Genomic DNA, 12,490 nt, shown 5'->3' on the forward strand with positions numbered 1-12,490 from the left:
CCCAGGTGCTTCCCACCACACGGATGGCTCCCATGGGAAGGCTTGCCTCATCCAGGGCTCGCACCATTTCCCTGACCCTGTTTTATTTCCTGCTTGCTAGGGGGTGCTGGAAGAGCAGCTGGTCCTGGATGGTGACAGCGCCTACAACGCGCACTTTGGGGAGAGCATGGCTGCGCTCGGTGACATTGATGATGATGGATTCCCAGGTTGGTGTGCTTTCTTCCTGAAATGCCAGCAGGACTGGTGGCACCGCTGGCCTCTTTTCATGGCTGAGTGCTGTGTGGCATCCATTGCTCCTTCAGAGCTCGTGATGAGGATAAATGTGCTTGCATAGGATTTGATAAAGCCTTTTGTAGCTGATTGTCCTTGATTTGGGATTAGTCCATGTCCATGCAGCTCGCACCCCAATCACATTAACGTTGCTTTGCTTTCCTTGCTGTTGCATTTTCTTATTCCGTGTTGTTTATAAAAGGCTTTAAATACCCACACCCTGAACAAAACCAAGGCACATCTGAATTCTTTCTCTTTCCCATTTTTTGTCTTCACACCTCTCCAGTTTTGATGACATAATCGCGTTTCTTATCATGAAGTGTAATTAAGCAGTAGCTTCTCACTCGTGATAACGTGCTCTATTATTTCTTTCCTTCACTTTATTCTAAGCCTGCTCCTTTTGCAGGCTGCTCAGTGTGAGGCCCCCATGCAGTGACAGCAATAGGTGAGAGCAAAGTGTTGATGTTGGCGCCTTTTCTGCCTGGAATTCTGGCAACACAGATTAAGGACTTCCAAACAAAGGCTGACTTGCTCAGTGTGTGCCTGGATTTATTTCTTCCAGGCCACTCAGGGTGTGGTATCCCATTAAGCCTAACCCAGCCTCATTGCAGGTTGCCCTCACAAATGATGGGCATGCTCTTCCTCTGCACTTGGACATGCGTTTGTATGTTCTTGCTGCTGCTTGTGGATCAGTTGTGATGATGGAGAGACTGTGGAGTGAGCTGAGTCAGTCTGCGGGTAGGAAGCCATTGGGAAGATTTTAATTTTAGCAGCTGTATAGTCACAAAATCCAACTAGGTGAGGAGAATGGGAGGTGGGATCACCCTTCCTGAAGGAGTTTGCAGTTAAATTGGATCAAATACAACTTGAACGTGCATCCTCAGCAGCCTTTCTTTTTTTCTTCCTGCTTATCCATTTTGGATTTGGATTTTCCAGCAAACTTAGTGTAGTGTAGTGCTGCAGTAAATGTTTTGCCAGTGCTATGTTGATTCCCCTGCCTTGGAGATTTTGATATGAAGGGATTCTAAATTAACTTTTTAAACATGGTTTCTGGTTAATAAACACACATTTTCACACGCATAACATGCACGTGTTTCTAATTAGGCATAACATAGCCACGTGTGTAAAAATTCATATCCAGTTGTGTGTTTTTTAAAGTTTATCTTAACATGAGCTCTTCATTAAATCAAACAAGTTCCTTCTAGCCAGGTCCACATGAGCTGCTGATCATCTTCGTCATGGGGAGCTATTTTCCAATGGATAGCTGGCTTCTAAAATTGGGAAAAGGTTTGATTAATGGAATGGATCATGAAATGTTTATAATCTGTACTGTTTTGCAGATGTTGCCATTGGAGCGCCTAAGGAGGATAACTACAGAGGAGCAGTGTACATTTACCATGGGGATGCCAATGGTATTGTACCTCAGTACTCTATGGTATGTGACATTATTATTTGTGATATCTATCTGAAATCACTTTCCCAAGGCTTGCAGAAATAAACCATATTTAGGGGTCCCTTTATAAGTAGCCTCATCATAGCTCTACATCTTTTACTCAGTCCTAGTTTGAAGATGGCTTCTCCCAAAGTTTGTCCATATCTATGCTGTAGGGTAAAATTATGTTAGTCAGAAGATATTTTTCACTGTCTTTTGTTACGTTTAGCAGCTGTAGCTTCCTTCTTTAAGCAAACAAAAACTTGGGGTTTGATGTCAGTTTATAGAGACAGTACTAGCACATAAGAGAAATGAAAACCATGGAGAGGCTGAGTGCACAAACTATGGAGAGACCGGTGGGGAGCTGGGAGGTTGCACTTCCTTCCTGCAGAAGCAGACGTGGTGAGAAGTAAGAGGTACTAAGTTTTCTTTGTGCCCTGCAGAAACTTCTTTACCCATCTTGTCCCTCTCTTAGTGATGTGACAATACATCACAAGGCTGTTGGCGGGTGCCATTTCACTGACCATTATTGAGTAAAATCTCAGCTAGAATACATTGTATAGCATCTTGTGCAGAGATGACACAGTACGATTTAGCTACTGCAGCCAAGCAGTACAGAACATAAATTTACGCTCATGCTGCACAACATGTGTCCCCTAGGCTCTGTCTAGCACATTTCTTTATTTTTGGAGGGCCTGAATCTTCCCTCCTTCTGTGTGTTTGAAGTTCTGGTTGTTTTGTTTTGTTGCTGGGTGGGATCCTTCACAATAAATCAGTTCAAGCAGAATTTAGAAGTTTAGTGGTTGTATTGGAGACTCTTCTAATAGACCATAGAGGTTTAGTCCTTCTTCCTTTTACCATGTATACGCCATGTGCTGCTTTCTCTAAAAAAGAAGGGAAGTTAAATGACTCTTTATGGATACTTCTAAAACACACTGATGTGTGGCATATGGTGGATTCTACCCGTTTCTTGCAGAGACCCCCCGGTTGGGAGGTTCTTCTCTGATGCTGAAAAATCTGGAGTTTTCCAGCTTTCCTGAAAAGGATCAGATTTTCTGATTTTTTTTTTTCTTTTGCTCATTCATGGGAAAATGTTACATATTTTAATGAGGACAGATCAGCAGGGTGGGAAGCAAAACATCCTGCTTGTGATCTCTCTTTCCCCACTGGAGCAAGGCCAGCAGGCATGGCTCTGTGTGCCTCTCCACTTGGTCAGTGGGATAAAGCCCAGCTCAAGAGGGTGGTCATTGACCCTTGGCAGCATTCCTATCACTGTCCCATGCCATAAGGCATCTGAGAGAGCACCACTTTATGGGCAGGCTCTGCTGCAGGGCACTACGCACACCACACCACTGGTTCATCTCCCACATGCAACCAAAAGAGCTGTGTAACAGCTTCAGCTCTTTACCTGCCTGCCCTGGATTTGAACCCAAAGAAAGACTTTTTGTATCTTAATACTATGCCCCTGAGCCATCTTAACGCCCTGGATTTCCCTTTTTAAATAAGCTGAGAAAGATAGACAAGAGCCTGCTGGGTCTATCTTTTCACCATTTTCAATTTGTTAGTGTTTCACCCTTACTTTTCTTCATTAAGTTGCTCATTCAGTGTAGTTCCCTCACTTCCCTTTAGCAGCTTTAGTGGTGGCTATGAGCAGAAGCAGCTTAATTGGCTTTGTGGCCTGCTGTTTTTCATTCATGGCACTTAAAGCAGAGCAGCATTATACCTCTTCCTTCTAGGTCATAATAGCCAGCAGATGTCCACTGGGATGCATGCAGGCGTGATTTACCACCCTAACTGGGAGCCCCCCTGCAAGATGTGATGCAAGTATAGTGCAAGGGAGGAAGTTACTTCCAGTGGTCTTAATCTTGTCTGCCCATGAGTAGGAAAAGGAGATCTTAAATGGTGGGGCACTGATTTCCCTTTAAACTGTCTGTCAGGACTGCGGGATAGCTTCTTTCCCTCAACTTGTCTTTTTTCCATGAATTTCCTGTCTGACCTTTTGTCCAGCATTATGCCCTTTATGGGAGGGCCAGGAAAAGCTGGTGGCATGTCGCAAACTGTGAAGCACCACCAGCAGCCTCAGAATTACTTCATGGGCTAGGTTTCCTCTGTCTGTAACTTCTGTAGTCAGATGTTGATTCAAGTTCAGGTCTTGCACTGGTGACCCGGCATAATGAATGGGAGCTGGAAGGCATCTGATTGCCTTCTTGGCAAACGAGATTTTGATATGTTCATTTGCTTCAGACAAAGACATTGAGAATTCAAAACATTTAGAGAAAGTTTTTGTGTTAGTAATTAAAATAAAAAGGAAGCTATGTTCAAAGTTAATTAAGCTTTGCGTCGGGGAGGCAGAAATGAGATACAGCTTCCAAACTGACACAAAATATTGCATAATAGCTGATGGAAACCAGAGTTTCCAAGTGAGATGAAAATTAATCATTTTGACTTCGAGTACTCTGGCAAACTTTGTGAAAAGGAATGGTTGTGCAGCATTTTCTGCTTCAATTAATTATTAATTTTGTTTAGATGCCACTTAAAATTTGCACTTACAGAAATTAAGGATATGAGGAAAAAAAGCAAAACACGTGAATTCCATCTCCTCCCCCCAAACAAATTTGATGTGCTTTTTATTTTGCTTGGGTTGCAATGCAGGTGTGTTTTTTAATCCAAGTAAACGCTGGCCTCCTCCTAGCCCAGAGCAGAAGGGCTTCCTGCAGTTGACAGCCTTCCTGCTTAGGGCTGCGTGGGTGAAGTGTGCAGATGTGCAGCACTTCCAGCACACAGGAAAGACTTCCAGTGACCATGAAAATCAGGCTTGAGGGTTTTTTTTAGGGTTTGGATGTATTTATTTATTTTTAGAGGATTCTTTGTGTTACTGATGAATGCCACTCATATGTTTTCTGCTGCAGAAGCTGTCCGGGCAAACAATAAACCCCATGCTGAGGATGTTCGGCCAGTCCATATCAGGGGGAGTGGATATGGATAGCAATGGTTATCCAGGTATGTCTGCTACTGGGGAAATGCAGCAACAGGCTGAGCAAACAGTGGAGCTGGTCATTTCCAGGTTGCTGGCTCCTGCTGTAGCAGGAGGCTGATGAAGCTGAGCTTTTTCCTCCCTTTGCCTTCTGTTATTTGAAGCTCCTGATGAGAATTTGAGCCGATCACTTAATTTATGTGTTTGGGCAGTCATGATGCTAAAGCAGAAGATTCTTGTTAATCTGAGCTCACTGGTGATTGCCTTGCAAGAACTGCGCTCCCAATTTGTAGCTTCTGTGATGTGTTGAGGTTTAGATTGGATGTAAGGAGGAAGTTCTTTACTGTAAGGGTGGTGAGGCACTGTAATGGGTTGCTCAAGGGAGTTGTGAATTCTCCATCCCTGGCGGTGTTCAAGACCAGGTTGGACAGAGCCTTGGGTGTTATGGTTAGTGTGAGGTGTCCCTGCCCATGGCAGGGGGGATGGAACTAGATGGTCTTAAGGTCCCTTCCAACCCTAACTAGTCTACGACTCTATGAAATCTGGACATTAAGAAACGGCTTTTTGCTAAGAGGGTGGTTAGTCACTGGAACAGACACCCCAGGAAAATGGTCACAGCACTAAGCCTGTCATGAGGCTCTTTTAATCATATGTTTAGTTTAGTTTTAGGTAGACCTGTGAGAATCAGGGAGCTGGACTCAATGACCCTTAATGGGTCTCTTCCAACTTGAGGTATTCTATGATTCTATGATTTCAGTATCTCTCTAAGGCTGTAAGTTTCTTGCAAGCTGCTCAGTCATGATGACAATCTTAAAACTAAAACAAACAGAAAGAAATGGAGAATAGTAATAATAATAAAAATCAAGCAATGAAGTAGAAGAGAAGTAATGTCACAGGCCTAATCCTCCAGTTATAATGCTTGTGACATAATGATGTTCGAGGGGACCAACTGGCTGATTTGAGTCAGGAAAATGCTTTTGTTTAGATATGTAAGTTCTGTGATTTAGCAACTGATTTGAGAGAACTGAATCCTATGCCTCCTTTGTAACTGTTTTCAATGTTACAAAAATTTCAGATATGACTGTTGGAGCCTTCTTGTCAGACAACGTGGTACTTCTGAGGTGAGATGAACGTCTTTTTCATCTGCTGTTGTCTTCGTCTGTTTTCTGCTTATATCATACGCGGTCAAAGTCCTCCACCACTCCAATTTTCTGCCTGGTTTACTGTGTTCAGAAGAAGGAAGCTGGATTAGTTTTTAAGCAGAACCTCAGACATGGATAACGTCAGAGAATTTATACAGCTTAGTGAGAGATAATACGGAGGACAACCAGGGCTATGAAGAAAACAAAGGGTTAGAGCTGGAAGAAGATGTGTTGCATCTTAGTGCCTCCTTAGAAAGGTTGCTTTGAATGTGAGAGAAGGCTTTTTTATTGTTCTTACATTTACATAAAGTAAATAAATTATGATTTAAGGGAGCACAGTTAAGCAACAAGCCAGCTGTGTCAGATGCCAGGATGTAATTTTGCGAGTTATAATGGGAGTCAGAATGAAATAGGAGTCCTCAGGGAAATGAAATACAAAGTCATTTTCAATGCACACAGGAGTTTGGCTGCTGTTTCAAGTGTATGAGTTAAGTGCAATTGCTTGCTCCATCTGATGGAGAGAGGTGTGGCAGCTCGGTTCACCAAATTATGCAGGGGGAGAGTTAAAGTAGGAGTGGGCTTCAGATGCACAGACCTGGGGAAGGGAATGAGAAGTTTGAATTTTGCCAGTAGCTCCATTGTTACACTTGTTAATATTTAATAGCAAAATCCTGTCAATACCTAGATGTCATTAGAAGTCAAAGTCACTAGGGTCTCCTGCATCTTAATGGGATGTGATGAGACTGCCAAGACAAATGCTAGAGCTGCGGAATGGCCGTGCCAGTCTGCTTCCTTCAAGACAGGAAAAACTTGACTCTGTTTCCATTGGAATTAGTTAAACAAAAGAAAAGAAAATAGGAGAGAGGGGGAGAAATGATCTTGATGGTCAAGTCTTCTGAAGAGCTTTCTGCTACTTTATCATGCACGTGTGCCTTCCTCAGATGGGATCTTGCAGACCCCATCCCTGAAACCCCTAGCAAGAAAACTGTTCTTCTCCTGCCTTGTTACTTGCAGGAGGGGAAGGCTACCTGAAACGCTTGCTGTGATGCTTAAAACCACATGGATTGCAGCAGCATGGTGACCTCTGTCTGTGTGTTCATATTTGTGCATTTCAGAGGGAATTGGTACATTACGGATGGACTGTGGGTAGCCTGATTAATCACTGCTACTGCTAATTTGCAGTGTGTCCCTCTTTCTGTTCAGATAAAGAAGAGTAGGATAAAGAAATCGGCTTTTTCTCTTTTTCCCTCCTCATCCTTCTAGAAGCCTTCATGAAGTCCTTTTGCCAAAACAAACAGACGTTTTGCCAAGTGACATTAAAGGCTTTGGTGGAAGCCGTGGTGACTTGGGGCAGATTGTCGTCGTAGTGCTCGCGTGTTTCTATGGCCATTTGACAGAAGCACTGCTTTCTTCCCCAGTGAATAACCAAGTGAGCTAACATTAAGGAAAAATCACACAGTGCATCATGGCTGGAGGAGTATTTTTTTCCTAGGAGAAATGTTTTTCTAGCTCAGTTCATAGCATTTACTCTTTGTCTCCCCAAGCATTTGGAAAGTGGTTTATTTTTTTTCCAAAGGTGTGAAATGATCCTAGGAAGCTCACTCTTCCCTCCTCCCCGTTACTGTATATATTTCTAGGGTTAGCATTTATCTTCATCCTCCATCTCAGAATATGAACTTACACTGTTATTGCAGGCTGTGGTAAAAGAGTCTGAGCAGCCGCCTCAGAGATGGATGTAAATCTTATTCCAGTCAGTATGAATTAGGTGTAACCTCAATCCCTGCTCTCTTCTCCCCCCTCTCCCCTGCCTCTAAAGTAAGTGGCTTATGGAGTGAGAGTCCTGAAGTGGTTTACTCGTGCGGTCTGGCCTTGCATGGCTGCTGGGACTACTTTAGAAGTGAATCTGCTGGTTGCTGCACATTTTTTTTTCACTACTGCAGTTAGTTTTGGAAGAACATGTTCACGTTGAACATGTACAGAATTAAAACCATGAAGAAAAACACTCAGTGAATTTTTGGGATGAAGCCCTGCTCTGGGGATGCTCAGGCAAGCCTGGGATTCTGTCCTGCTTTTCCCAACCAATCTGGCAGGGCTTCTGTGTTGAGTGAGAGAGGAGACCCACTTAGGCTCTGATGGCACTCGGCTTGCTCTGCAAGGTCACCTTCAGCTGGGAGTAGTCATAGCAATAGCCTGGTGCCAGAGTTGCAAGGGCAGAAAGGTTTCATTCACAGTGCACTGGGTAACTCCTGAAACACAGGTCAGAGGCTTCAAGAGAGGATTCAGTCCTTACCACTCACTTGAAGGGAATAAGCTGAACGTTCCCTCCTCCAGAAAACATGAATATGGTGTCTCTTGTCCCTCTTACATTCAGAAAAATTATGTATGAATTATGTATCTCCTATCCCTGTGCTTGCTCTTTGACTTTCAGGTAACAAATTTGATTGTAAGCCATTCTCTGGAAAACTAAGGTCTCCATTTACCTGTTCCTGACCATCCAGGCTGCTTAGCAAGCAGTCTCACTTGCATGATCTTGTCCTTGACTGCTGTTGTGCTGCTAATTTTGTTATTTGTAATGATTACTATTATACATTATCAATTTCTCCAGCTGCCTGCCTGCAGTCTGCATCTGAGTCCTGAACCTCAAGCTGACATTACAGTTTTCACTCAGACACTAGCAGTCTTTGCCAGCTAGGACAAGTACTAATTTATATTACAGTTCAAACACACTCTGTTCTTCGTGTCTGCCTCAAATTGTGCAGTTTATCAAATTTATGTGAATTTCTTTTGGCTGAAAACTTCCATCTGAATGACGGCTCAATCCCACTTCTCTTTGATCACCAGATCCAGGCCTGTCATTACCATGGATATCTCCATTTTCCTGCCCGTGTCCATCAATATCACAGCTCCTCAGTGCCATGATGGCTTGCAGCCAGTGAACTGCCTCAATGTCACGACGTGCTTCCGCTTCAGTGGCAAGCGTGTTCCTGGAGAAATAGGTAAGGTTCCTGTGCCAGCGCTGGGAGGGGCATGCTAGCAGGTTGACCTGACTCCCTTTGTAGTCAGGAACAGAGCTTTGATGGGAAATAAGTCGTTTCGGGGTGAGCTGGACTATACAATTCCAGAAAGTTGGAGGGTCCCTGTTTTGGGCATGTTCTTACATGATGTAAGAATGTTCATCATGTTCAGCATGATGAGGCTGACATAATAATGGGGCAGTTTCTTCCTCAGTGAGAGGAAGGAAATGTGTCCTTGGGCTTACTGCAAGGATGAAAAACCAGAAGCAGAAGCAAACAATGCTTTTTAAGTTCATATTCCCTGTTTACCTGTTTACCTCTCGATAACACATTTCTGTATTCATATCCTCTATCAACATTATCAGAAAGCAGGTGTGATTTGCTCTGGATTAGTAGCTTTTAAAAGTCTACAACAAGCTCTTGAAGCAGAGCACTATAAATCTGAATTCCTACCAGACATGAGCTTTTACATGTATCGGTATACCTGTCTGTAAAATTGTTATGAATAGCCCAGTATTTTACTGACACCAAGAATATCTGCCAGGTTGGTTAGTCTCTTTAAAACACATAGGGTTTCTTAGGTGAACGAAACTGTGTAAGGTGTGGCTGCATTAAAATATTACTTATGTCTTTTACACGCCAGTGTTTACAATTCTTAGATAATGTGTGAAGTGGCATGGGATAGAGTGTTTGTAAATATTGTAAGGTCTGGGTTTATTTAGTTCAGCCACGATGTTTTATCTTTGCCATGCCTTGGGAATGGCATCCTCTTATATTCTCTTATAGACCTTGCTTTTATAGTTGCACTGGCAATTAGCAGTTTAGTCTTCTATCTACTAACACTCATATTAATAGAAAAACTCTCCTCAAATACGGTCGATGCACAGGAAGTTTAGCTAATCTGAACAGTCCTTCCAGCCATTGTCCTCATTCTGCTTACCCTGCCATCCCTGCAAATCCTATGCATAACAGATGAAATTGATGAGCCTGACTTAACCCTAAAAGCAGTTGGATCCCCAGCCTTTCTGAGCTGCTGATCAAGAAAGGTGAGAGTTTCATATATGAATCCCGGTATGCAGAGCCTGCTGCAGTGTTTGGATTTTAAATGAGTTGGAGAAGAAAAAGGCTTCTTGTTACTTCTCGCCATTCACATAGAGTGAGAACTACAAGCTGCTTCTGAAGTTGCTCTCTGCAGCTTGTCACTTTTTCACCTGAACAGCTTAAGGAAGTGGAGTTACTAAATTTAAGATTCTTCTGGATTCTAACATAGCGGTGCATTTGAGACTTCAGTTTCTATTTTTGCACGTTTTCCCTCCCTGTAAATGATGACTCTCAGCAGAAAATACATGCTTTGATAAAGTGTTTTTGTACTGCCTGTTACTCTGCCAGTTATCTCTGAGTGCTCCTTGGGTGCTAATTCCTGTCTGGAAATCACTGAATTGATTTTCTGGATATCTAGGTTTTCTTATGATCCTGGGGATACTGTTCAAAATATTTCCTTTGCTTTAATTTTGTTTCTCTGGACCTGCGGCTAAGAAGTGAGCTGCCTTTTTTTCCAATCTAAATATCTGCTCCCCGTGTTTGTGTAAGGCCTCTCTCCCTCTTCTTCATGACTTGCAAGAGCCAGTTGAATTCCCCTGTGTTGTCATACAAAGTGTACCCCTGCTGATTTGTTGTGGTGAAATACACATGTGCATCTTCTTCAGCAAGTAACATCCATCTCATTATAAGGAATTTTTTTACTATGAAGTAAATTATTATAAAACTTCCAACCATTGTCCTTTAGTACAATGCTTCTAGCAAAGTGATTTGTCTTGAAAACTTTGCAGCCAGAATTATCTGACTGTATAAAACCACTTGGGGATATGATTTGGATAAAATACTTCAAGTAAGCTTTCAGTTTGCAATCCAACAGTCAGGCTATTTTGATTATGTTGCAGTTGAAGAGTATCAGTTAACAAAGGGTGGAACAATTCATGGAAATATTGCAGTGGTTCCTCTCCTGTGGGTTAAATGTGGGAAAAAAATAGAATATCCTTATGAATAAATCACTGTCCAGGTTGGACTGTGAAAGACATATGGAGCTGTTAAAATACTATGTCAAAGTGTTGGGATTGTCTCATCTTTGGATGACTGGGGTCAGCCTGATAAGTTAGAGGGTGAGAACACAGTTGCCATCAGGAATGCTGCTTCCTTAAGGCTTGTCAGTGTAGATGCTCAGGGCAGCTGCTTGCTGTCTGGGCGTTGCTCTTGCTTCTGGGCAGCTGAAGTTGGTCACCTACTACATAATGTTTAGAAAGCCAAGCTGAACAAGCAGGCAGAATTCTTCTGTGCAAATATGTGTCTTCAGTGCTCATTTGAACATGTAGTTGTTTTGTTAATGCGCATGTGAAAGAAAGTGTTCATTTAGCACTGCCTCACACTTGCATAGAAACTTTTCCCATGCAATGTAGTTGCTATACTGCGTTGTTCAGTGTATGGAGTAGATATCTGAGGGTCTGTATTTATTGATACTGCTTGATAGTGCCAATGGAAGTATAATTCCCATCCATTTTCTGCGTACTGTTTGCAGACTATGGTCTTCAGAGGTATGGATTTATGCTGGAATGTTTTTGTTTGAACAAAGAGACATGCCCAAGTGAAGCATGTGTGCTGTGCTGCGTGCCAGGCATTGTCTGACCCGTCACTGTGCCTTGCCTCTTGCTGGGAGAGCTGAGCCTCTCGTTGTATTCCCACCAACATGACAGCCTCTGGTACATCTGGATGTGTGAGAAACATTTTAAGTTTTCACTCTTTCACCCTGGAATCTAGCTCAGGCTCTTTTCCCTCACTTGAATGGTCTTTGCCTTGTCTCCCCGGGGTCTCTGTATATGCAAGAAAGGCAGGAGATGAGAGAAAGGCATTTCCTAGCCTGGGTGAGCAGCTTCAGCCTGTTCAGGCTGTGCACTTCTGGGTGAAGCAGACAGAGGCTGTTGACATCTCTGTACATCACGCGCTGATTCTGTGTTCATCCTTGCATAAGAATGGAAGTAAACTTGTGCCCACAGTCTGGATCATTTCTTTTACAATAATGACAACAACGATAATAGTGCCAGTGTGAGAATTAGGTGAATTTTAGTAGCTATGAAAATGAAGGGGTTTGGGCATTTGGCTAGAGTTAGGCAGATGCATTAAAACGGCTTCAAAGTTTCTCCTATACTCTTCACTTCCTATACTCTACTGTTCACATTCAAAGACATGCATTGCTTGTGTGTTGATCCATTTCTGGGGTAGTTCTCATGTCTCAAATACTGTTGCCTGAAAAACTGGTGTGAGAGTTAGTGTGGGATAATAAGTTGGTTGATATTTGCACTCTGAATATGTTTCTAGGATTGAAGAAACATGCTTGATCTAAAACCTGATGAAAGTGGACACTCCTCTTCTTACCTGGATCCTGCTGTAGTTTGGTGCATGAGGAGTATTTCTGTCTGTGTCTCATATTCCCAGTCTGCTTGGATGCAGGCCTGTGTCAGAGCTACCCTCTGAATACCTCAGAAGCATGGATGCTGTAGAGATGTGGTTTTCGGTGTATGGAGCAGCAAGGATGGCTCCCAACTTAGAAGCTAGGGACAACACTTTGAGAGAGGATTCGAAACAAGGTTTGAAACAAGTAAGGGGA

At 42.9% G+C, this 12,490-nt stretch overlaps 1 protein-coding gene across 1 annotated transcript in view; it reads left to right on the forward strand.

The window, feature by feature from the left end:
- ITGA9 (integrin subunit alpha 9) overlaps positions 1-12,490 on the forward strand; it is a 212,991-nt gene that overhangs the window by 36,248 nt on the left and 164,253 nt on the right. Inside the window, exons 10-14 of the mRNA XM_061464722.1 lie at positions 101-206; positions 1,611-1,705; positions 4,612-4,702; positions 5,752-5,797; positions 8,660-8,814. Coding sequence (XP_061320706.1) covers positions 101-206; positions 1,611-1,705; positions 4,612-4,702; positions 5,752-5,797; positions 8,660-8,814 — 493 coding nt within the window. The remainder of the gene's footprint in view (positions 1-100; positions 207-1,610; positions 1,706-4,611; positions 4,703-5,751; positions 5,798-8,659; positions 8,815-12,490) is intronic.

This window comes from Pezoporus flaviventris, unplaced genomic scaffold (genome assembly GCF_033815535.1).
Source record: "Pezoporus flaviventris isolate CSIRO_AGI_PZ_B2104156 unplaced genomic scaffold, CSIRO_AGI_Pfla_v1 ptg000037l, whole genome shotgun sequence".
NCBI classification, from domain to species: Eukaryota; Metazoa; Chordata; class Aves; order Psittaciformes; family Psittacidae; genus Pezoporus; species Pezoporus flaviventris.